Genomic DNA, 26,679 nt, shown 5'->3' with positions numbered 1-26,679 from the left:
ATGTCACCCACCCTTTCCCCCAATGAGGTTTCTATGTGAGAATTGCCAGAACAATCTGAGATACCAAAAATGATTTCAGGCTATCCGGGTGTGGAATAGCCCCATAGCGGGTTAAAACCGTCTCTGTTCAGTGTAGCAGTAGGTCTATTAGTTTCATTTTAAACTGGGTGTTACACAGGAGGCTACCTGGTCCTGTGTTTGACAAAAGCACTCAGGAAGATGTGTGATAACTATCAGCATGGGCTAGTAGGGCTGAAGATGGAGAGGTAGGCTATTTTCAAGGCCACGATCCACAGCCAGACACTTCACACCTGTAAGCATCCAGCGCAGAGCGCTGTCACAATCAGACCACAAAGTGGAGTTGCACATGCAAACCCTGTGGGACTCTGTCACCACTGTGGAAACAAGCAGCTCCTCCAGGATTGCTTTGATTTCCTCCAGACTAGAGAGGGCCAAAAAGCTGTTTCAATGGTGTGGAGATTTTGTAATGTTCTTCAGAAAGAGGGCAATGTCTTTTTCAATCAAAAATGTTGACTGAGTCAGTTCCTCACCCCATCCATCAAAAAAACCAAGAACCATGTCTGGAGCGTAGGAGCCTGACCACTGAATGTTTTAGCAAATGACCTTCCCCTCAGCCTTCTGTTGAGTCTTTGCCCTTTTAAACTGTAACACTGTCATTGGTCAATAATTATTTGAAATAGACTAGCTAGACAATAAAGCAGTTGGCCCTGGTGAATGATGTCCCCTCAGTCACAAAACAAATTGCTGCTTCAGATTTCAGTGCAAAGAGCTGTTAATGATTCTTAATGATTTTCTCAATCAGGAAGTTATTTTTTATCTTGTTGTAAAGTTGCTGTTTTCTCAACCCTCTGGTCCTATTCAGATTGTCCAATTACAAAGCGAAAACAAAAACACAAGAAAGAAAAATATTTGGAGCACAACCGCCCTTACATTTTAATTAATTCAGCCATTCTTTTTTTGTGTTACTTAAAATTACAAATATAATTGCGGTGGACAGTAATTGGCCTGCCCGGGACCGTTGGTTATTGTAGTTCAGTATCACCCCATGCATCATTACCCAACTTTGGAAGAGGTTCAGCTTCTGAACTACAGCGACCATACAAAAACACAAACACACACACACGCAATGGTCTGCTTGCCAGTGCCAGATTATAATCACCATCCAGGCGAATGTTTGTCAGGAAAGATCTAAGTAGTTTTCCAAAAGCCCCATCACCACCACCTCCCTCCTCTCCCATGGCCAGATCAGGACCATCACTAATCGGTGGCCAAAGCCTAGACTTCATAGACCTGCAGGAGGAAATGAGAGCGGTTTCGTGTGCAAGGAAATGCATGCAAACAGGGACGTCAGTATCCAGTAGAGAGCAGGGACATACCTTAGGGCCAGTCTGAGAATTACATGAGGATGGGATCCTTCCATATTGATGTTAATCAACGGATGACATAATGCGGATATCGCTATACCCCTTCCTCCCCCCTAACGAAACAACAATAAAACGCAAAAGAGAGCAAGGGTGATATCGCTACTGCTTTTGGCTGGAGGTGTTGTGGGATGGCTTATGCCCTGTTCTCCGCCCCAAAGCTGTCTGGGATAACAGATCTGTCCTCTGTCCCTTTCTGTGTTGCCTCAATCTATTTTTGTTTGCTGTACTCAGCCTCGTCTGGTAAATTGTCCAGAAGAAGAGCATTGGTCCATCAGCAAATTACCCAGAAAATGCTGTCAGTGCAGGTTGTGACATGGGCTTTTTTTTTCACTGGCAAATTGTCACAGACTACTGTGGTCTAATTAACCTAGCTTCTGTCTAGTGTGTATAAGCCTCCATCACCCATCTTACCCCCACACCTCTCCCATCCCACCCACCCCTCTACCATCTCAAACAAAGTACAGGTTCATGGGACTGATGACTGCTGTTATTTTGGTCATTGTTTCTGTTGTGATGGCTGTTGTCAGTCTTGTCGTTGTGACTGTCTAACCTGTATTTTTCCTGTCCTCTGTCCTGGCTGACAGTATCACCCAGACAAGCAGGGCCCAGACGTGTCAGTGACTAAGGCAGAGGAGCACTTACACAGGTTCATTGAGGTCAACCAGGCTTGGAAGGTCCTGAGCAACAAGGAGACAAATTGTAATTTTCTTTCATCCTTTATTTAACTAGGCAAGTCAGATAAGAACAAATTCTTATTTACAATGACGGCCTACATTCGGCCAAACCCGGACGACACAGGGCCAATTGTGCGTCGCCCTATGGGACTCCCAATCACAGCCGGTTGTGAAACAGCCTGGATTCGAACCAGGGTGTCTGTAGTGACACCTCTAGCACTGAGAAGCAGTGCCTTAGACTCTGGAGCCCAGCAAAGAGAGGGTTTGATCTGCAGTTACGTGGTACATTCTCCTCCTGCCATAGTTCACAGAGTATTTCAGAGAGCACCCTGCAATCCAGGAGGACTCCGTCACTCTCACATAATGTACTTTATATTAACACTAGCATACTGCACTCTCACCACTCTCTAATGCTCTTCTTACAGCCACTATCTCATTCTTCTCACTTACTTTTGATAGCTCTCCTATAATTCATTTGAACATGAAGCATGATTTAATTTCATTACACGTTGGAATTGTATGGCTTTATTTATTCTTCCCGGTTTGTTCATGCTCAATTAATCCCATAGCAATTCCACTTTGGACCATCTCTTGCTTAATATTCAGTGATTCACAGTGAAGTATGACATTAGTCACTAAGGCCACATATAACTAGTGGGACTATGTGGTGTCTGAAAAGGTCACACTAAATGAGGCATGAAGCATTCCAGTTTGCATAACTTCAAGGCCTATTTCCATTTCCAAGATTTCCTTAAAACCTGGCTTACAAATTATTGTAAACATCGAGCTGAGCTTGTCAGAGTGTAGTTTTGACCATAAACACAACTGGCCTGTTTTGCAAAGTACGTTCCCGTGATCGTTCTCACTTATCCGAATGCATGAGAAAGGGCCGAGGGGGGGTTTCGCAAAGACCCACCATCCACCCACCCAATAGGCTACATGAATAAAACAGGCAAAAGATTGTGTCCGTCTCCAGACAATGGTTGTGTTTGCTGCCGTCTCTGTGCCTCACAAAACACATCCTTCCGGAAGGAGGAGGAGGAAGAGTGGCGGGCGAAGAAATGTAGGTCAGGCATGTCACACATGGCCTAGCGTTACATGAAGTGATAGGCTGCTTACTCCCCCCCCAGGAAAAAGGTCTCCCTAGCTAGCTCTCCATTAGGACCTTCAATAAATGTACATCCAGGCCCTCTGTGTGTGTGCACCATTAGCAGGGAGAGCTCCCATCGCCTTTAGGGAGGGGGGGGACAACACTCACAGTGTCGCTCTGGAAGCCAACACACTCCAGCCACAGTATTGACATGTAGAGAGCATCTGTAGAAGAAGGAAAACCCTGTCTGGCCTTCATAGATGGTATTGACTTTGTCTTCCATTGTATGCTGTCATACAGCTTTTTAAATAATTATTTTTCCACTCATCCCCTGAATAGATGCAGTAAAGAGGTCAATGGAACTTAACAAAAACAATGGAATGCCATGGAAACGTGTGGGGGAAAAATCTGGATTTTCCTCATTGCCCCGCATCAAAATGATCCTACATTTAAGCTATTCTTTATATGTGTATTTCAGACTGTGTTGAGGTAACAAATTGGAGTAGAAAATGCTTGTATGGATGTCAACCCCAATACAATGTCATGTTATTGTCACCAATCAACTGCATTACAGTTAAAAACAACTTTGACTACCACCACCGAGTTCTGTATGCTAGTTATGCTACCAGCTCATACTAAAGGAAGTTAGCATTTAGCAGTCACTTCTTCTAAACTTGAAGATGGACCCTTTCTAAATGTTATGCAGCGAAAACAGCCAAATATATCCAAATCGGACTTTAGTAATCACATTGCGGACCTGTTACAATACATAAATCATTTTGGATTTGACGAATATCCACTTAGTGGCAATTGATTTAAAAGTTTAACACACCATACAACCCTATGCACAAGGACTACTTTGAACAACTTACACTAAACATTTTACACAAACACATTAACTGGAAGAACTGTGTAAATGCAAAGTTTGGTAACAGCATTGACGTAAAATGTCCCTGTTTTTTTGGCGTGTCCTTGTTTTGCAAAATACTGCGGTGTCAGCTATGACATGACACATTGACTTATCTTTTGGTTATTGAACTACAGTAAGTGAATGTATATACACAAATGTATAAATATGCTATATCCTCCTTTGCATATTTGGGTGTTATTCCACTCCCTGGCTATTATTTTAATTAGCTCTGACCCCAAACAAGACCACATTTTGTTGGTCTGGGCCAGACCATATCTGAACTGATCATAGACCTCTATGTTTCACATCAAAGTACAGCACAGAACTGTAGAGTTCAGTACTGAAGAGTTCAGTACTGAAGAGTTCAGTACTGCAGAGTTCAGCAGAGTTTAGTACAGGAGAAGTTCAGTAGAGTACATTAGAACATAGTAGAGTACAGTAGAGTATAGTTCAGTGCTCTACGGTGTACATACTGTACATGCACACACTCACTAAGGTAAGTCCATCTGGTTAAGAGCGTCTGCTAAATTACTCACATGTCAATGTAAAATGTACTGATCTCTACTGTGTTGTACTGAACTGTACTTTTCTTTACTGTGCTGTACTGTGGAGTGCTGTACTGTGGTGTGCTGTACTGTGCTCTCTAAACTTGGAACCAAACTCTGTTTTGGGACTACTATGGTTTCCCATTGTAGCCAATTCAACAGCAGAAATTCAGTGATCAATATTTTGGATATTTTGCATTTTAATCACTTAATTCATAGACAAAAATTGATATCAATAAAAATACTATTGATAAGTCTACCTTTACCCGTGCTATCTGGATGTGCCGGGACAAAAGAGGTGGGTGACCTGGGGAGCTCTGAGGTACTGAAACGCATCAAAAGAATGTGTCTTTCTAATAAAGTATTTCATGCGTTGACATCACTTTTGCATAGTGGCATAGAGTAGAGTAGAGGCGTTGCACACATGGGGAACATAGACAAGGGTCTGGGAAAAATTGGGCTTTTATGAACGCATTTCATGCAATTCTACATGACTGAATCTTTTTTTAATACCACACAAATGACCGAAATGACAGGCTACTTTGACATTGACACACTGAGAATCTGAGATCAATAAAAACGACCCATTTCGTGAATCCAACAATAGCCTAGGTGTGTGGGGACATATTGTATCATATGAGCGGGAAACTAGAGTCCTAAAAAAAGCTTTCCAGGATTGACTCACAAGCCTATCTCTCTCTTGTTTTACTTTGTAGAACAATGCTGTTCGCTCAATAGGTCTATTTGGAAGATACAATATTTTGGTAGCCTACAGACAGATTAGTGTCCTCTTTTCAGAAGGAGACATTTGTTTTCCGACCTGTCTGTCCCAGGTGTTTTGGCCTGTTTTGGCTAAATTACAGGCCTACTCCTGGTGTAGTACTCTGAATTATTTCATTTCAATAAATCTCACTGTAGTTATGTGAGAGATTCAGGCACACTTTTCTCTCTCACCACAGCAACTGCCACGTGTTGGTCTGTCTCTAGGCTACAATGTTGCGCAAACCATACACCCTGGCTGGCCGAACATGAATCAATTCTAAGAATATTAGGCACATTTTCGCATTTAGTTTTTTAGGGGGCAGGAGAATTACAGAAGAGGCAACTCAGACTATTGGATTTCTTTCATTGCAAACAATGAAAATCATGCCAGGAGAGGTACCAGATCCGGACAAATAGGTTCCGGAATGATACAGTCTGAAACTGAGAGATGCAGGAGGATCATATTCTATCAGAATTAAGCACTGACCTTTACTTGTTACTTCTGTGAACTTTCATTATCCTCCCTCCTGTTGTCAGACAGAAATGAGAAAATATCTTACTGATACAGTATGTGGGTTTTTGGTAATGGCACAAGGCAATGTATCTTAAACTTACAGAAGGCAGAAAATGTTCTCAAAAACGAAATATGTGTTGATATTATTTGTCAGGGGTCTTTACTTCAACTTTATTGGGTTTTTATGCATTTCTGATATCTTTTAAGACTTTTTCTGGTCAATGTTTTCTAAGCTCCCTTTTCCATGTGTTTGACCAGAAATCAAAGCCTTTTCTAATTCCAAATATGTTGGGTGGAAAATGGTGGAAACATGTATATATTCCTTAATAAAAATAATTTAAAAAATGGATCTTATCTTTAATTTGACACCCAATTTGACATGCTCTTATGAACTTCACATGTTGGTGCTCATGGGTCCTTTTAGATGGAAATTACATTTGTTAGGTCAGATTTGTTGAATGTGCGCCAATGACAGGGTCACAGCGTCCCGTGTTCCATTGACCACTTTATTGCATCTGTATCAAACATTTTAGATCTCCAGTGACAGTTTGTTGTCCATTTATAACCTATCAATGTATCCACCTTACCTTTTTAATAAAACAGAGAGTCAGAGTTTTCCTCTTGAACATGAAATCTGAGCCTTCTTTGATCGCTGGTCTGTGAGAGATTGTTGTAAGCACCCAATAGGGAGGGTGGGCTAGCAGACTAGCAGCACACTGCTCCCATCTGTCTGGCTACTATAGACCTCAGCAGTGTTCCGTCAGATCTCCACTAGTAAACATCACCATGGTGTTTTAATGTTGCCCAGCCATTTAGACGGACTGACTCATCCTCCACTGTGATCAAGTGGGGATGTTAATTAAAACAAACACTTGAGCTGGCTTCAGTAGAACCCAGCTCAAAATGCCTGTTTCATCCACATTTCACAGAGGAACTTGGTCCTCATCGTGTTTATTAGAGAGACGGATGAAACTCTAAAGGAGTGTCTTCTTGAGGAACTGTTGCTATCCCCTTTTGAACTTCAGCATGATTGGATTGTTTTATCTTCATACTCATTAGAAATTAAGGGGGATGGATATTCATTCATTACTCATCCCCATGTGTATTAGATCTGGTGATACACAGTACCAGTCAAAAGTTTGGTCACTCCTACTCATTCCAGGGTTTTTCTTTATTTCTACATTGTAGAATAATAGGGAAGACATCAAAACTATGAAATAACACATATGGAATCATGTTGTAACCAAAAAAGTGTTAAACAAATCAAAATATATTTTATATTTGAGATTATTCAAAGTAGCCACCCTTCGCCTTGATGACAGCTTTGCACACTCTTGGCATTGTCTCAACCAGCTTCATGAAGTAGTCACCTGAAATGCATTTCAATGTACAGACATGCCCTTTTAAAAGTTAATTTGTGGAATTGATTTCCTTCTTAATGTGTTTGTGCCAATCTGTTGTGTTGTGACAAGGTAGGGGTGGTATACAGAAGATATTTGTTAAAAGACCAAGTCCATATTATGGCAAGAACAACTCAAATAAGCAATAAGATCCAACTCATCCCAAACCATCTCAATTGGGTTGAGGTCGGGTGATTGTAGAGGCCAGGTCATCTGATGGAGCAGTCCATCACTCTCCTTCTTGGTCAAATGGCCCTTACACAGCCTGGAGGTGTGATGGGTCAGTGTCCTGTTGAAAACAAATGATAGTCCCAATAAGCGCAAACCAGATGGGATGGCATATTGCTGCAGAATGCTGTGGTAGCCATGCTGGTTAAGTGTGCCTTGAATTCTAAATAAATCTCTGACAGTGTCACCAGCAAAGCAGCCCCACACCATCACACCACCTCCTTCCTGCTACACGGTGGGAACTACACATGCGAAGATCATCCGTTGACCTACTCTGCGTCTCACAAAGACACGGTGGTTGGAACCAAAAATCTCAAATTTGGACTCATCAGACTAAAGGACAAATTTCCACTGGTCTAATGTCCATTGCTCGTGTTTCTTGGCCCAAGCAAGTCTCTTCTTATTATTGGTGTCCTTTAGTAGTGGTTTCTTTGCAGCAATTCGACCATGAAGGCCTGATTCACGCAGTCTCCTCTGAACATATGCTGTTGATGTATCTGTGAAGCATTTATTTGGGCTGCAATTTCTGAGGCTGGTAACTCTAATGAACTCTGCAGCAGAGGTGACTCTGGGTCTGTCTTTCCTGTGGCGGTCCTCATGAGAGACAGTTTCATCATAGCGCTTGATGCTTTTTGGATTGCAATTTTCAAATGTTCTTGAAATGTTCCGTATTGACTGACCTTCATGTCTTAAAGTAATGTTGGACTGTCGTTTCTCTTTGCTTATTTGAGCTGTTCTCACCATATTATGGACTTGGTCTTTTACCAAATAGGGCTATCTTCTGTATACCACCCCTACCTTGTCACAACAGGTGATTGGCTCAAATTGAAATTCCACAAATTAACTTTTAAAAGGGCATGTTTGTTCATTGAAATGCATTTCAGGTGACTACTTCATGAAGCTCGTTGAGACAATGCCAAGAGTGTGCAAAACTGTCATTAAGCCAAAGGGTGGCTACTTTGAATAATACTCAAATGTAAAATATATTTTGATTTGTTTGACTCTTTGTTGGTTACTCAATGATTCCATATGTGTAATTTCATAGTTTTGATGTCTTCACTATTATTCTACAATGTAGAAAATAGTACAAATAAAGAAAAACCCTTGAATGATTAGGTCTTTTCAAACTTTTGACTGGTACTGTATATAGCCCATGAAAGTCACGGGATATTAGATACTAGTGTGACAAAGTAAATGTCATGGTTAAAACCCGTTGGTTAAAAGTCCCTTGTTCGCTGTTAAATAGTCTATATCATAAACAACTGGCGTGCGCAAATCAGCTCCGTGCTGAGACCAGGGTTGCATTTCCCCTGTGTTTAGGCAGACATGTATGGTAATTACTGGGGAAGGTAATTGTGTTGTGTGGCGGAGGGAGACGTCTGTGTGTGTGTGTGTGTGAGCAGGGTGGACGCGTTCTGCTCCGGGTCTCTGACACACCGTTGGGTGGTCGGGGAGCGCTGTGCAGCCGGCCCTGACTAACACTAAATCATCTCATCCTTAATGTGCACCACCTCCGCCGCCCCATCGCCAAAGACACAGTGGCCGTCTTCCCGGGCTGTTTCAGGGCACGTTGCAGCAGCAGCCCATTGGAGAGGCCTGAGAGAAGCTTTTTTCACTCTCCAACTCCACCTCCCCAACACAGACCATAAACCTCCATGGCCAAGTATCTTGAGCCAAACAACTAATAGCGCTTTAATGATATTGTTCATGTGACCTGGCAGAGCCTCTTTGAGCTCTCTCAATAGTGACTGGCTGTCGTCTGGGCCTTCTGGGCAGGGTGCATCAACTGGCTTAGTCACCCTATCATTGAAACATGGTCCCACTGACTCCCTCAACCCTAGCAAGACTACAGTGTTCTGACAAAACTACAGTATTCAGAGTAGTTGATCTGCTTTTGATTCATTTGCAAAACATTTAGAAGGCTCAGATCGGACTTGAAAATCAATTAGCCCACTATTGTTAGCTTAACTGTGAAGCACTGTGACCTAGGTTCCCAAGCGAATGTAAAGACTATCATTTGCACCTGACCACTAGCACCTTAAGAAACTATGGTCTCACAAGATTGCAATGCCTACGACAGACGTGAGCCAAATCCACATTTTGATGGGTGTATCTGTAATTTGAGCCTCATCCGTGAAATGGTACAGTATATCGGAGTATGAATTAACAGACACCTTTAACTGAGAATTTACTGACACCTTTCCTCAGTCTTACTGTACAACTTCTTAAAAACCCCATGGGAAGAGCAGGTGAAAATTCTTACACCAAACCTATCAAATGATATCCCTACATAGCTGTGAGCTTGGCCACCTAGGATTGTCTCCTGACTAATTAAAGACGAACTTTAAACAGTGGCATCAAAACGTGCTAATTACCGTTTCCTCACAAAGACTGGTGCAGGGGTACTGTACTGCTAGAGATGGAAGGAAGTGTTAATATCTATTACTTTTGTTGTCTTTCTCCTTTGTTCTTATACTGACAGTAGGCCTATGTTCCTGCCAAATGTCTGACTCAGTTCGATGTACAATACATAGACAATATCCACCATATCCTCTAGTCAGTGGATACCTTTTAAGTTCATGTCTTAAAACATTTTTACTCATTTTACTGTATGTTCCCCTCATTTCAATCCATACTGAGACAGGCATATTTTCATCATTATATTTCAGCAATAAGGCCTAAAGAGTATGTCAGGGAAGTTCTGAGTGTCACCTGAGAATGCCTCACGAGTTACTACTCTGCAGACAGGGCTGGAGGTAGCCTAGCGGTGAGAGCGATGTGCCAGAATCCCCGAAGCCGACAAGGTGAAAAATCTGGTGATGTGACCTTGAGCAAGGCACTTAACCTTAATTGTTCCAGGGTCGCCGTTGATAATGCCAGACCCTGGCCGTGACCCCACTCTCCATGAGTGTGTCAGGGAGAGTCGGGATGTGCAAAAAGCTCATTTCCAATTGTCATGTGTAATAATACACACTTATAGTTGAAGTCGGAATTTATATACACCTTAGCCAAATACGTTTAAACTCAGTTTTTCACAATTCTTGACATTTAATCCAGTAGAAATTCCCTGTCTTAGGTCAGTTAGTATCACCACTTTATTTTAAGAATGTGAAATGTCAGAATAATAGTAGAGAGAATTATTTATTTCAGCTTTCATTTATTTCATCACATTCCCAGTGGGTCAGAAGTTTACATACACTCAATTAGTATTTAGTACCATTGCCTTTAAATTGTTTAACTTGGGTCAAATGTTTTGTGTAGCCTTCCACAAGTTTCCCACAGTAAGTTGGGTGAATTTTGGCCCATTCCTCCTGACAGAGTTGGTGTAACTGAGCCAGGTTTGTAGGCTTCCTTGATCGCACAAGCTTTTTCAGTTTTGCCAACAAATTTTCTATAGGATTGAGGTCAGGGCTTTGTGATGGCCACTCCAATACCTTGACTTTGTTGTCCTTAAGAGTGGAGAGTGAATAGTGGAGGCACTGGCTGGAAGGAGCAGACAGCCATTCCTGGTCTGGACCAACCATAAAAACCTGGAATATCTCCGTACACCCAAGCGCCTTAACTCCAGGTAGGCCCGGTGTGCCCTCCTGTTCACCAGATTTAACTTCACCATCTCCTACCGCACAGAGTCAAAGAATGTGAAGCCTGACGCCCTCTCCCGCCTATAAAGTTCCTCTGCCACAGCCTCAACCTCTGAAACCATTCTCCATACTTCATGCCTTGCTGACACTGTGGATTTGGGCCATGAGAACCTGGTCCGCGAGGCACAACGCTACCAGCCTGGACCTGAAGGGGGCCTGGCTGTTGGGGGCCCGGCTAACCAGCTGTTTGTCCCTAGTCTGGTCCCGGGTCCTGGAATGTGCTCATTCCTCAAGGCTGACGTGTCATCCAGGGTCCCGTCTTTCACTAGCTTTCCTTCAACAATGTTTCTGGTGGCCCACAATGGTACCTGACGTCTCTGCCTTCGTCACTGCATGCATTGTGTGTGCTCAAAACAATACTCCACGGCAAGCTCCTTCTGGCCTCCTGCAGCCACTATCAGTTCCTCATCGTCCCTGGTCTCATATATCTCTGGACTTTGTCACTGGGCTCCCTCCGAAACACTCATTCTGACGGTAGTCGATCGGTTCTCCAAGGCCGCCCATTTCATCCCTATCCCCAAACTACCTTCTGACAAGGAGGCGGCCCAGCTTATGGTGCAGCATGTCTTCTGGGTCCATGGACTCCCGGTAGACATGGTCTCCGAGCGGAGTTCTCGTCTCAGTTCTGGAAGACATTCTGCACCCTTATTGGGTCGTCGGCCAGCATGTCATCCAGATTCCATCCCCAAACTAACGGTCAGTCGGAGCGAGCAAACCAAGACCTGGAGACCACCTTAAGGTGCATGGTCTCAACTAAATCCACTACCTGGAGCCGTCAACTGGTCTGGGTGGAGAATGCCCGGAACATTCTTCCCAGTTCTGCCACGTGACTCTCCCCTTTCGAGTGCTCCATGGGTTATCAGCCTCCACTCTTCCATGAACAAGAGCAGGAGGTCAGCGTACCCTCGGCCCAGATGTTTGTCCGCCGCTGTCGACGTACCTGGAGAAGAGCCAGGGCGGCTATTCTCAAGACCAACTCCAGGTATCGTCGACAAGTGGACCATCGCTGGACCCCAGCTCCCCGCTACCACATTGGATACGGCTGTCCACACTGGACCTTCCCTTTCGGGTAGAGTCTCGCAAACTTTCCCCATCTCCAGAGTCCTGAGTTCCATTGCTGTCCGTCTCTTGTTACCCGCTACCCTCTGCATTCACCCTACGTACCATGTGTCTAGAATTAAACCTGTGTCTCAGTTCTTTGTCTTCTGTCCCCAGGCCTCCTCCTCCCCCGTGTCATTGATGGCCATCCAGCATACACAGTGAGACGTCTCCTGGGTGTTCGACCACGGGGCAGGGGTTTCCAGTACCTGGTTGACTGGGAGGGTTACGGCCCAGAGGAGAGGTGCTGGATTCCCGCTAGAGACATCCTGGATCCAGCCTTCATCGCCGACATCCACCGCCGTGACCATGTATGTGCCCAGGTAGGACGCCAGATGGCACCCCGGGGGGGTGGGTGGGGGGTACTGTCACACCCTGATCTGTTTCACCTGCCCTCGTTATTGTCTCCACCACCTCCAGGTGTCACTTGTTTTCCCAAGTGTATTTATCCCTGTGTTTCCTGTCTCTCTGTGCCAGTTCGTCTTGTATGTCCAAGCCTACCAGTGTTTTTTCCAGTTGTCCTGCTTTGCCTTTTCTCCTTTTTCTAGTTCTCCCAGTTTTGACCCTTGCCTGTTCTGGACTCCTTACCCGCTTGCCTGTCCATTCTGCCTGCCCTGACTTCGAGCCCGCCTGCCACTCTGTACCCCCTGGACTCTGATCTGACCTTTAGATCTCACCACTAGGTGAGACCTCAGACCTTTTGCTTGTCCACGACCATTCTCTTGGCTATTCCCTTTGGATTTATTAAACATCTTAAACTCCAACCATCTGCCTCCTGTGTCTGCATTTGGGTCTCACCTAGTGTCATGATAACTATGGGGAGTCGCACTCTCGCAACTGCGGTTGAAGGATATACAATCTCGCCTGACAAGGCGAAGTCCCGCTGGAAGTCCTGCCGTCCAGCCTCGCTGGAAGTCCCGCCGTCCACAGGTGATAAGTGTGAGGCTCCGATTCATTCCTTCAATTTAATACCGCTCTTTCCAGAGCCAAGGAACAGGCAGTGCGAGGCCAAACAGATGTTGTACCTCGTTTCCCTCCTTCAGGGAACAGTAGTTATAATCAAAATGTTGCATTCCCTTTCAAGTTTGTCAACTTTGGTACAACATACTATGGGGAAATATAATCACGCCCCAGTGGGACCCCAACGGATACTAAATGAAACGGTCCATGGCAGTCCACCCAGACCTGACCCCGCCAGAAGCTGCAGTTTGGGTATTGGGCGCACGGCGAGCTGCCTAGTGACTTTCCCCTGACCCAGCCGTAAGCATGCTGTGGGCTACACTCGGAGAAGTGACATCCCAGTGATAAAACCTGAAAATGTGTGGTGATGCCCAACTTGCTGCAGCGCAAATATCTCCTTATAGTCAACAGTCTAAACAACCCCCAAAATTCTGCTAGACCCCTAGTGGAGTGGGTGCATACACCGCTAGGTACCCTAGCTGTTATATCAAATGTTATTTATCCCAGGTGTAGACCTTACCATGAAATGCTTACTTACAAGCCCTTAACTAACAATGCAGTTCAAGAAATAGAGTTAATAAAATATTTGCTAAATAAACAAAAAAAAATGTTTTAATGTCAAAGTGATAAGGAAATGTGTTTTAATAAATGAGTAGAATGTTACAGTCCTGAAACCATAGGTCTGATACCATGTGATTGTATGAAATTAATTTGAATCATTAGATTATTATAATACATGTGTGTAAGTGTTAGACTCATTCGATGATTCTATTATAATACTGTGTGTGGTTTTAGTCAGAATCAACGTTTGGGAACAATGTGTCTAGTGTTTTGAGAACAGACTATCTGTCTGAGCCAGATCCAGGGAGACCTTGGCTGGGACACTGAGAACTTCCCAGTCCCAGGTCTCTCCCTATCTTAGGGGAGGGTAGGAAGACACTATTCTCACATACTCCCCTAGGCTCTTTTGGCGGGTGGATTTGATGGTTGGTGTGGAAGTATGTGTGTCGCTATAAATTGAAGGTCCTGTACTGTACACGTCAGAACGTTCCCGTGAATAAACATTTAACTTTGGTAGACTGGGCCTCTGTCTGTTTCCTCTTCTATCAGTATCTTCCAAATCCTGATATAACAGACTAAGGGTAACTTAATTGAATTGGTAAATGAACAGGAGTATAGAATTCTCCTGACACAAAGTAACACAATAAATGTACATAACAATAACTAGTCAATGAGGGGGGTACAGGTTAGTCAAGGTAATTTGTTTGACCACCCCCATTATTTTTAATGTAAGTCGTTTGGGTGGCCATTTGATTAGTTGTTTAGCAGTCTGATGGCTTGGGGGTAGAAGCTATTAAGGAACCTTTTGGACCTAGACTTGGCGCTCCGGTACCGCTTGCCGTGCGGTAGCAGAGAGAACAGTCTATGACTTGGGTGACTGGAATCTTTGACAATTTTTGGGGCCTTCCTCTGACACCGCCTAGTATATATGTCCTGGATGTCAGGAAGCTTGGCCACAGTGATGTACTGGGCCATACGCACTACCCTCTGTGGTGCCTTATGGTCAGATTCCGAGCAGATGCCATACCAGGCGGTGATGCAATCGGTCAGAATGCTCTCGATGGTGCAGCTGTAGAACTTTTTGAGGATCTGGGGACCCATGCCCAAATCTTTTCAGTCTCCTGAGGGGAGAAAGGTGTTGTCGTGACCTCTTCACAACAGTCTTGGTGTGTTTGGACCATGATAGTTTGTTGGTGATGTGGACACCAAGGAACTAGAAACTTTCGACCCGCTCCACTTCAGTCCCATTGATGTTAATGGGGGCCTGTTCGGCCCTCCTTTTCCTATAGTCCACGATCAGCTCCTTTGTCTTGCTCACCTTGAGAGAGAGGTTGTTGGTCTCTGACCTCCTCCTTATAGGCTGTCTCATCGTTGTCAGTAATCAGGCCTACCACTGTGTCGTCAGCAAATTTAATGATGGTGTTGGCCATGCAGTCGGGAGTACAGGAGGGGACTAAGCACGCACCCCTGAGAGGCCCCAGTGTTGAGGATCAGATGTGTTGTTGATGAGCTTTGTGGGCACTGTGGTGTTGAACTTTGAGCTGTAGTCAATAAATAGCATTTTCACATAGGTGTTCCTTTTGTCCAGGTGTGAAAAGGCAGTATGGAGTGCGATTGAGATTGCATCATCTGTGGATCTGTTGGGGCGAATTGTAGTGGGTCTAGGGTTTCTGGCATGATGGTGTTGATGTGAGCCATGACCAGCCTTTCAAAGCACTTCATGGCTACCAACGTTAGTCCTATGGTGCAGGAATCATTTAGGCAGGTTACCTTCGTTTTCTTGGGCACAGGGACTATGGTGGTCTGTTTGAAACGTAGGTATTACAGACTCAGGCAGGGGAAGGTTGAACATGTCAGTGAAGACACTTGCCAGTTGCATGTTTTGAGTACACGTCCTGATAATCCATCTGGCCCCGCAGCTTTGTGAATGTTGACCTGTTTAAAGGTCTTGCTCACATCGGCTACGGAGAGTGTGATCACACAGTCATCCAGAACAGCTGGTGCTCTCGTGCATGTTTCAGTGTTGCTTGCCTCGAAGCAAGCACAAAATGAATTTAGCTTGTCTGGGAGGCTTGCGTCCCTGGGCAGCTCGCAGCTGGGTTTCCCTTTGTAGTTCGTAATAGTTTTTGAGCCCTGCCACATCCGACGAGCGTCAGAGCCGGTGTAGTAAGATTCAATCTTAGTCTTGTATTGATGTTTTGCCTGTGTGATGGTTCGTCTGACGGCATAGCAGAATGTCTTATAAGTGTACGAATTAGTGTCCCGCTCCTTGAAAGCGGCAGCTCTAGCCTTTAGCTTGATGCTGATGTTGCCTGTAATCCATGGCTTCTGGTTGGGAAATGTACATATGGTCATTTGCCAAATGGAGGGCGAGGGAGGGCTTTGTATGCTTCTCTGTGTGTGGAGTAAAAGTGTTCTAGAGTTTTTTTCTCCTCTGGATGCACATGTGACATACTGGTAGAAATTAGGTAAAACGGATTTAAGTTTGCCTGCATTGAAGTCCCTGGCCACGCCGCTTCTGGATGACCATTTTCTTGTTTGCTTAAGGCCTTATACAGCTAGTTGAGTGCTGTCTTCGTGCCAGCATCGGTTTGTGGTGGTAAATAGACAGCTATGAAAATATTTGATGAGAACTCTCTTGGTAGATAGTGTGGTCTACATCTTATCATGAGGCATTCTACCTCATGTGAGCAATACCTTGAGACTTCTTTAATATTAGACATCGCGCACCAGCAGTTATTGACAAATAGATCCCACCCCCGCCCCTCGTCTTACCAGACGTAGATGCTCTGCCAGCTCTATAAGAAGAAGAGAAGCCAGCCAGCTCTATATTATACGTGTCATTGTTCAGACAAATCTCGGTGAAACGTAAGATATTAGTTTTTAATGTCCCATTGGTAGGATAGTCTTGATCATAGATCGTCCTGTTTGTTTTCCAATGATTGCATATTGGCCAATAATACAGAGGGAAGTGGTGATTTACCTACTTGTCGGCATATTCTTACAATGCACCCCTCCCTCTTGCCCCTTTTCCTACTTCTTTTCTTCGCGCTGATGACAGGGATTTGGGCCTTGTCTTGACAAAGCAGTATGTCCTTCGCGTCGGACTCATTAAAGAAAAAGTTTGAGGTGAGTAATTGCTGTTCTAATGTCCAGAAGCTCTTTTCTGTCATAAGAGATGGTAGCAGCAACATTATGTACAAAATGAGTGAGAATTATGTACAAACATGGAGAATGCTTAAAATGGTCCTGTATGAACATAATGATGTCCCACACAGAGCATTGAAAGGGAACCAGCCCTTTATCTTGGCACCAGAGCTCCAACGCTTGCCACTTATACGCATACACCTAGTTTCCTGAAACAGATCACAGCTGTGAACGGTCCTGGCGCACCAAAAAAAAGTGTTAAAGGAAGCCAGCTTGGATCTCATTGAGAGCATACGTCCTTGACATAAAAACTTTAATTGTTGCATCTCGTTGTGTTGTTATCATTTGGTGGCTAGCTAGCCAGCTAGCTAAAATAGTGCCTTTGCTAAATTAGCCATGGATGGAGATAGGATTGGGACTTGTGGTTTTACTTCATTCTCCGTACTGGCCAATGATCATAACGGCGATTCTGATCCAACCATTAATTCAAACATTGTTGTGCCCCTGGACTGAGAGGATAGAAGTTCAATATGTAGCTAGATTTAGAGAGCTAATGTTAACTAGCTAATGTTGCCCATGAATGAAAGTTAGGCTAGTGAGCAAATATTTTAGCCAGGTAGCCTAGGACAACAAAAAATTAAAGCGTGTATTCTTTGACAGAGTGATATACTGTTTCGTCTACGTGAAAGAGAGGATGGCATTGACATTTCTCTATAATTAGGGTGAGTCAACATGTTTCTCTACTTGCACGAACGCGCACGCACACACACAGAAATCAGAACCATTGACAGACACATCATATTTAGCTATATTGGACTAAATTGTTTTTGGTATCTTCTATTTATCACTGTATTAGACTAAGCAGAGGTGATTTAATGATGTTGAAGTGTTGAAGTTGAAATGGTGCTGGAATATTGGAGGCAGCTGCTGTTTTCTTTGAGACTTGTGGTAACTCTCTGTGCTTCTAAATAAATAGTTGTTTCGTGGTCCAAAAATGTCTGAAACATTAACTTGCTTGATCATGCTGTAGGTCATGTAACTGTCTGTTACTGTACATGCAATATGCTTTGTGGACTTCAGTGGAAAGAGGTTGCGATCCGGTTTTGTGATAAAACAAACATGCGGTTGAGTTTATTCTCTGACTGTGTCTTATTGTTTTGGCCTTTAGGCCTATATTTCACAGTCACCATACATATGAATTAACAGGTTATAGAGGAAACAACACAACTATCCCCACACAGGTTGTAATATGCAGTTTTATCCACATACCGCTACTGGCGCGCTTGTGGACAGAGACCAAACGTATCACTCTCACTCTGGGGAGATTAATATATACCTCTTGAACACTGTGGACAGTATAGCCCAGTACATGACTGGGGCTAAGCTTCCTGCCAACAAGCCCCCCGCCTTTTGTGTTTTAACACTGTTGCTACTCACTGTTTATTATCTATGCATAGTCACTTTACCCCTACCTACATGTACAAATTACATTGACTAACCTGTACCCCTGTACATTGACCCTGTATATAGCCTCTTTATTGTTACTTTTTATTTTATTTTTTACTTTAGTTCATTTAGTAAATATTTAATTTTAACTCTATTTCTTGAACTGCATTGTTGGTTAAGAGCTTGTAAGTATGCATTTCACGGTAAGGTCTACCCCTGTGGTATTCGGTGCATGTGATACATACATTTGATTTGAACACGGGTAAACAGAGGAGGCAGCATCTGCAGCTCTGGAAATGGCTTACGTAGTACTGTCACGCCCTGACCTTAGAGAGACGTTTTATTTCTCTATTTGGTTAGGTCAGGGTGTGATTTGGGGTGGGCATTCTATGTTGTCTATTTCTTTGTTTTTGGCTGAGTATGGTTCCCAATCAGAGGCAGCTGTCTATCGTTGTTTCTGATTTGGGATCATACTTAAGCAGCCCTTTTTCCCACTTTCTGTTGTGGGATCTTGTCTATATTTTGTTGCCTGTCAGCGCTAGTTGTATAGCTTCACGTTTCGTTTGTTCGTTTTGTTGGTTTTGTTCGGTGTTCATTTATTAAAGAAAAATGTACGCCTACTACGCTGCACCTTGGTTCATTCCTTACGACGATCGTGACAAGTACCCCGTTTAGCTAAATGTGGGGGCACTGTTGTCACAGTAATGTTTTGGCGGAGGGGCGCACTGGTCACTCAGACCCGTGCCAAGGCCCCTCGCACCAGGGGCTACCCCAGCCAAGTACTCGGGGCTGCTTCTTCATTGTAGATTCACGCAAACCCGGTTTCCTTATAGGAATTGGGATGCCATAACACAGAGGGAAATCTGTTAAGTTTCACTCGCCGGAAGGTAAGCATGCTAGCTGACTTTAGCCAGGAGGCATTTTAGCATAAGCTAGGCTAGCTAGCTTCTTTGACCGCAGCACAGACCATTTAGAATAACCAAGCGACTTAACGCTACGTATACTAAACAAGAGAGCTACTGCAGCAATTCCACCGTGAGGAGGCAGAGATACAGTTGAAGTCGGAAGTTTACATACACTTAGGTTGGAGTCATTAAAACTCGGTTTTCACCCTCTCCACAAATTTCTTGTTAACAAACTATAGTTTTGGCAAGTCGGTTAGGACATCTACTTTGTGCAAGACAGATTATTTCACTTATAATTCACTGTATCACAATTCCAGTGGGTCAGAAGTTTATATACACTAAGTTGACTGTGCCTTTAAACAGCTTGGAGAATTCTAGAAAATTATGTCATGGCTTTAGAAGTCCTGATAGACTAACTGACATCATTTGAGTCAATTGGACGTGTACCTGTGGATAAATTTCAAAGCCTACCTTCAAACTCAGTGCTTCTATCACAAAGTCCTGAGCTCATTCCCATAAAAAAAAACAATTGTGGGCAGGACTAAAAAGGGGTAGGCGTGTGTGAGCAAGTAGGCCTGCTGGAGGACAAACCTGACTCAGTTACACCAGCTCTGTCAGGAGAAATGGGCCAAAAAGGTGCACCCAACTTATTGTGGGCAGGACTAAAAAGAAGCTTGTGGCTCTGTCAAGGCTACCCAAAATGTTTGACCCAAGTTAAACAATTTAAAGGCAATGCTACCAAATACTAATTGAGTGTATGTAAACATCTGACCCACTGGGAATGTGATGAAAGAAATAAAAGCTGAAATAAATCATTCTCTCTACTATTATTCTGACATTTCACATTCTTAAAGTAAAGTGGTGATCCTAACTAGCCTAAGACAGGGAATTTTTACTAGGATTAAATGTCAGGAATTGTGAAAACTGAGTTTAAATGTATTTGGCTAAGGTGTATGTAAACGTCCGACTTCAACTGTAGCTAGCAATAGCTAGCATGCCTTGGCAAGTTAGCCAACGTGGCTAGCACGCTATGCAGCGCTAGTGTAGCTAGCCCGGTCTCGAAAGTCCATGTAGGACCGGATCACTTCATCAAAAAGTCTGGGAAGAGAGGCAAGCGGTGCTTGACCGAGGCAGAAAAAGGCGGCAAGGGCCCCATCACACCTGACCGCCCTCTTGTGGTTGCCTGACATCTCTCCATCCAGCTCTGTGCTGTTAAAGAGGAGAACTTAATCTTCCCATAATCGAGTAACTTGTCAGTTTGGCTAAAACAAGCTGCTCATCAAACTACTAGGCTAGCCAATGATCTTACAGTATTTCCATTTGACATTTAAGACTTCATGGCTTTTCCATACGTATTGTCCTCCGTGACATTTACATTTTTCTTCTGCGTCTCAATGCAGCCGGTGAACTGAATCAAAGTTGGCCAGTCGATGCCCGTGTCAGTCTGGACGACATGACTTACGGTGACGGTGAGTGAGTCGAGCTATGGTCATCTTCCTTTGTGTTGATCATTTCATCGTGCTCTCTTCTCTCCTGCCATTGGAGTCATAGTGGATGCATCCGTCAAGTCATACTCCACTTGTCTCGTCCCGTGTAGCCCTCTGCTCTTACCTGTTTGACAGTGTCTGTGTTCTCTTTTAAGATAACGAGGTGTATGCCTATGGCTGTTGCTGTGGAGGGGAGTTCTCCATTGGAAGAGAGGCAGGGGATGAAAATGCCATTGTGCGCTGTGACACCTGTTCCCTCAGCATAAGAAGTCAAGAGGACAAATTGACTGATTGGTCTCGTTGTTGCTCTTTGAATCCTGAAGAACTGTTTGACGTCAAGGAGGTTTCAAACTTCTCTCTTCGTCTACATCCACTGAACACGTGTCCACATTTTAACCGTGCATTTATATGGACAACCTCGCGGGGCTTTTCTGGTGGACAATGAGTGGAAAGTTGATTTTGCTCTGTAACAGACAAGCTCCCCTGTTCTTTTAATACCACGTACTAAAATCATGGTGTCAAATTCAACTAGCAACCAATTTAATGAACTGTCTTATGATAATGGCTATGTGAGTCGCACATGCACCATTTTCATTTGTCTCTAGTAGACCCTGAAGTTCTATTGAGTAGAGGAATCTGCTGTTTGTTTGCGCCCCACCCCCTTCCATTGTGAACAGCAAATGGCTCGGTAACCTCTTAGCTCTTGTTAACTTTGCATGTAAATAAATGAGTTTTTTTCCCTCAACTCACAATGCAGTTACAAAGGGCCTCCACACTTCACCGCAGAAGACCCCTCTAGTGAATGACAACCTTTTTTGTCTTATTGTCCCTCATCCCCCAAGTTGGCAGATAGGAGAGGTTACAGCAACGGGATGGGGTCATGGGTTCATTATACTTCAAACAGAGTCATTAGGCTGTTCCCTAAAATCTGTCCTCTTTTAGCAGAAACAGCTTGAGCTGGGCGAACCACGCTTTTCATCAACGTCCTGTGGTCTGAACCAGGGCTAGACCTGCCAGTGGGCCAGCATCGGACCGAACCCTAATCGACTGTGGCATCAATTAGGAATAATCTCATCACTTTTAGAGAGTGGGCTTGTCAAAGCTCTAATGAAGTTCTATCTGTCCCCCCCTACATAGCGCAGACAAGATCAACAATACATTATGGTACCGTGATGGACGTTAGAATCCCCGGGGCGATTTGTGTGGACGGCACTTTTAACCTGGTGTAACCACAGGTCTCAGTTTGGAGATTCACTTGATTATTTGGAAAATGTGTTCAGTATGTTCAGTATTGATTCAGTTACTTTCAATAGTAGTTGGAGTGAACAATCAATATGATGGCATTTTGAGCTTTGTTTTGTTGTGATTTTGAAATGTAATAGATTCCAACGAGTCTAATAAATGTTGGCTTGAAAGGATCAAAAGCTAAAGGTACTTCTATTAAATGTGTACTTCAGTAAACAAACCCTCTAACAATAAAGTGGGCCACTATAATATTGTAAGATGTTTTTCCTTCTAAGCTTCTAAGAGAAAGTCTGGACAAAAGAAAGGACGAGTCTTCTCCAACTCTCTCCGACAGTTGTTGTGACGATACTGGAGGTGAAGGAGTCCTGTAGCTCTGTGGCTTTCGGTGTGAATGGCAGTCGTAACCTGAACCCCCTGTCAAGTGTGAACTGAGCGGAGGAGAGAGTTTCACAGATCTCCTTCCAAGTTCACAGGTATCTTTGAAAAGAGAGCCTGAAAGAGAGGCTCAAACTCAAAGGGCGGAGGGAGATAAAGCCACTCTTTCTCCTCATCAACCTCCATGGATTTTCTTCCCTCATTTTTCCTCTGGAACTCCGACTTAATCTCAGACAAACAAAGGAAGGACCCCCCCCCCCATCTAATTCATAACCCAACACACAGATCTGTAGAAGTAGTGCTTCCCTGTTTGGGCTAGGCCCACAAATGGAATTGCCTCTCCCAGAGACTGGACAAAAGGTGGGCTCCATAGTACACCGCAGGTGTTACTTTGTTTGAAAATCACATGCAGTATGTAAGATTGCAAGATTGATATCAGAAACCGCTTATCCTCTAGCACAAATACTTCATGATGAACTTTGATCATTTCTTACGTACCATGGTTGTTAGACCAGTGTTGGAGAAGTAGTCATATCTAGCAGATCATCTGAATGACAAGAAAATTGTTTGTCAATGTGTTTACTCCCTCCTTTCAGTTGGAAGCGAACATCTTGTGTTGTGCTATCTAATACCTCCTCATCATGGCATAATGCAGACAAGGGGCACCAAGACCTTTGCAAACAACACTGCCTCAGAGAAAACAACCCTTGTAAACGCTCTGCTTGTTTATTTGGAGTTTGTCTGGAGCCTCGTGTCAACACCGAGGCTTGTTTGATGGCGAGAGAGACTGTGAGAGTGACGGGCTGTCAGTACCTCAACCCACCATGCTCGCCCCCCCCGTGTTTGCCATAGAGATCAGTGGGCATCCCTCTTTACACAGAGCCCCTCTTAAACCAAACGGTAAACAGAGGCGTTCCACAATGTGACATTGGCCCCATGCTTTATCCTAGCTGCCAGGAGGGGACAGACAGAGAAGGCTGGAAAGAACATTGAAAAGTCGACTCTGTTTGACTACTACTGCTGAATGCAGGACAAAGCCAATACACAGATGTATAAAACCCACCTTTGGAATCATTGAGTTTTCTTCAGGTTAAAGGAACAATAATAATGCACTATTTTTTTCAGAATTACATTTGAATGACCAATCAGAATCGCTAAGGCTACGTTGGTGTTTGGGGTGTTAAGATACTCCTTTTTAATTACCGGGGTAGTATTGTGGTTTGTCAGTAAGGCCAGTCAGTATTGTGACAGCTACAGTATAGTAGTTTGAGACGGACTCTTTGCTTATTGCAGAGACTGTTTCAGAGCCAGAGGTTTTACTGCCCATCCCATCAGCCTGTCTACTCAGCTGGAACTAATACTGCAATTGCAGACGTGTTTGTGTGTCTGTGTGTGTTTTGAAAGAGAAAGTGAAAGGGATAGACTAATGAGAATAGGGTTACTGGTGAATAAGACATTTCCAAAATAACATTTCTAAAGGACTTATTGCACTGTTGGTTGCTTTCTGGTGTAGGTAGTCTGATACATTTTTTCATATTGTATTATTCTTCCCACAGCCGTTGTGAGCTGAGACTAATATTGTATTATTATGAAATTATAACATGGACTGAACAACAAGATCAGAGGTTTTAATAAAAGCAATTTACTCAACCATTGTGGGAGTACTGGTGAGGGTAGGATTACTTGGTTGAACTCCCCTATGTACTCTGAGGCAGAGTGAGCGACAGCCATTTTGGTTAGAGAAGCCAAATAGCCCTTGGGTTTTGCCTGCAACATGTCAGGACTTGCACATGAACATAACTGCAGCTTGTTAGTGACACAGGAGCCCCCACCCTGGCATCCCCAGCTGATCACTAGTCTGTTCAGAAATGCTCATTATACGCAAACTAACCTTACACCTCCCTGTTACTAGTACCACCCTAAAATCAGGTAGCCCCGTAGGCACGCACAAAATGACTTACCTCTCCTTTTCAGGGAAATCCTGAAAATCCTGAGAATCCTCACACTGGGAGATCTACTAACATAGAAAGTAGCCTCTGACATAGAACATTCCATCCCAATATGTAGGCTATATTATAACCCATTCCCATAACACACTGTAACCTCTCCCCCCAGTATATGTAGGAGGATGACTCCGCATCAGCTTGTTTTTTTTGGCAGGGTATTGAGTTCTGGACTTTTCTCCACATTGCTCCTGTTGATGGCATTAACTAAAGCAAGCAGAGCGGAAACCACTGGGAGCTTTATGAATGGCATCCTACAGATGGGAACGGATTAGGCCTCGCTCTCATCCAGTTACAGCGCCAGGTGGCTTTTTTTTCCTCCAGCAAAGGTGTTACACTTAATCCCATTACGTCGCTGCTAAATCTCACAGACATCAAAATGATCACCCACCCTCTCTCTCTCTCTCTCTCACTCTCCCTGTCCTCTTGCCCCTCCCGCGCAACCTACCCCCTCCTGCTCACTTTCCATCCATTCTCTTTCCGAGTGACTGGAGGTGGCTTCACCTGAAAAGAGTCCAAATCTACAGGCAGCTGCTGTTTTAGCCGCCGCGCAGACTCGCTGCGAATGCCAATCTTGATCCAATTTCAGCGCGCTGGTGGCCCCTTATTCCCCCGTCCAATAACTTGTCTGCTGGAAAAATCCCACTGCTACAAATCAAGTCTATAATCCTAGCAAGGGACCTCATGTCAATCTCGTCTTCCAAACCCATGCTGCAGGTTCCCCCTTCTTTCTCTCTCTCTCTCTTTCAGTGTATTGCTGCTTGGCCTCTGGGGACAGTCCTTAAGTCCCACGTCTCCTTAGAAGAATAGATCAGCGATCACGAAACATGACCTCCCAAAACCTTGATATGGCAATATTGTGACCCTTGGGGCATTAGACACAGGTGAGGATTAGAATTTTGCATAATAAGATTAGACGCTGACTGGATGATATCAAGGGAGGATCCATATGTGGCCGGCTGGCTCACTGTCGCCTGCTGTGGACTGAGGGATACGTGTCACAGAGGGGGGCAGCTGAGGAGCTGCTGGAAATCAAATGGGATTGGGTTCTGAATTAGCTGGCCATTCCCAGCCACTGGTATCCCATACTCACAGGGTCAGACTCCATCCCCCACAGCTGCATGTGTGGGGGTTAGGTTGGCTTACATTTACAGTCCAGTTACTCAAATATAGGTTTCTCCCCACAACCACAGGTCGATGTCAAGTCAGCTTCACTTATAACCCACTTGAATTTGGTTTACCAATAAACACTTTAAGAAGGCCTGAATAAAGCCTGGATAAAGGAGATTAAACAATTGATTACTTTTTTTTTTCTCAATGTCTTTAGAATGTGACATCCGGTGTATTTGCCACTGTTGTATTCTATATACATATGTACAAAATGAATGCTTTATTGAATAAATCAGTAAATGCCACTACCACAAGTAAATCCACTATGAGCCGAACCTTTCTCCTCTGTGTACCGGTTCCTTTCCCCCTCACAGAAAGTTGTGTGACCGTGCTTCTTGCTCCACCACAGGGTTACCCCAGGGTGTGGGAAACGGGCCCGTCCATCCCCTCGCTGAGCGGATCAATAAGCATTGGACACAATATTGACCCGCCGTCCCCCCAAATGACTATCAGGGAGTGAGCGTTGACCTGCAGCCCAGGATATTCTACAACTGGTGGACACACAGGACAAGGGAAACACTTTCAGGCAAGGGGTACGATATGGAACAATTTGAGTCAAAACGTAACACATAATATAGTGGGTAAAATAGTTGACTTTGCTCCTCCTTTACTGAACAGTTAGACTTGGTTAGCATTCTAACGGCGGTGTTAACAGGATCCTATTTGGAATATTTTTACGTGTTTGTGTGTCAAGAATAATCAGCCCATGTGTTTGATGTTCCCCAGGCTGAGATTGAAAGAACTGGACTAGCACGCTAAATCATTAAGTTGACCATAAGCGCTGATCTTTATGGCTGTTTAAATAGCACCATTACAAATGAGGGTCACTGCCTACCATCACGAAAACACATGTCACCTGACTATCTCCTAGCAGAATCACGGGAACGTATGGAAACCAGAGTAGAGATGGCCTGTCTTCGACCTCTCTGTAGGATCGCCCGTGTTCCCCTGATGCCCTGAGGCGGTGATAGATAGTGATCAGTGGTAATCAGGCTGTTATACCCACACAAGCCAGATGGAAGGAGCTGACTGACATGCTAGAGAGGGCCAGGGCCAGCGAGAGTGATGCAGGC

At 44.1% G+C, this 26,679-nt stretch overlaps 1 protein-coding gene across 1 annotated transcript in view; it reads left to right on the top strand.

Moving 5' to 3' along the window:
• The window catches only part of LOC112253487 (dnaJ homolog subfamily C member 24-like), a 28,682-nt gene extending 2,616 nt beyond the window's left edge, over positions 1–26,066 (top strand). Inside the window, exons 2-7 of the mRNA XM_024425447.1 lie at positions 2,030–2,144; positions 2,372–2,401; positions 20,727–20,795; positions 20,969–21,082; positions 22,393–22,479; positions 25,921–26,066. Of these exons, the coding sequence (XP_024281215.1) occupies positions 2,030–2,144; positions 2,372–2,401; positions 20,727–20,795; positions 20,969–21,082; positions 22,393–22,479; positions 25,921–26,066 (561 nt within the window). The remainder of the gene's footprint in view (positions 1–2,029; positions 2,145–2,371; positions 2,402–20,726; positions 20,796–20,968; positions 21,083–22,392; positions 22,480–25,920) is intronic.
• Positions 26,067–26,679: the final 613 nt, after the last annotated feature.

This window comes from Oncorhynchus tshawytscha, linkage group LG06 (assembly GCF_018296145.1).
Source record: "Oncorhynchus tshawytscha isolate Ot180627B linkage group LG06, Otsh_v2.0, whole genome shotgun sequence".
NCBI lineage: Eukaryota > Metazoa > Chordata > Actinopteri > Salmoniformes > Salmonidae > Oncorhynchus > Oncorhynchus tshawytscha.
The sequence above is the reverse complement of the archived record's forward strand: the minus strand, read 5'-3'. Positions and strand labels throughout refer to the sequence as shown.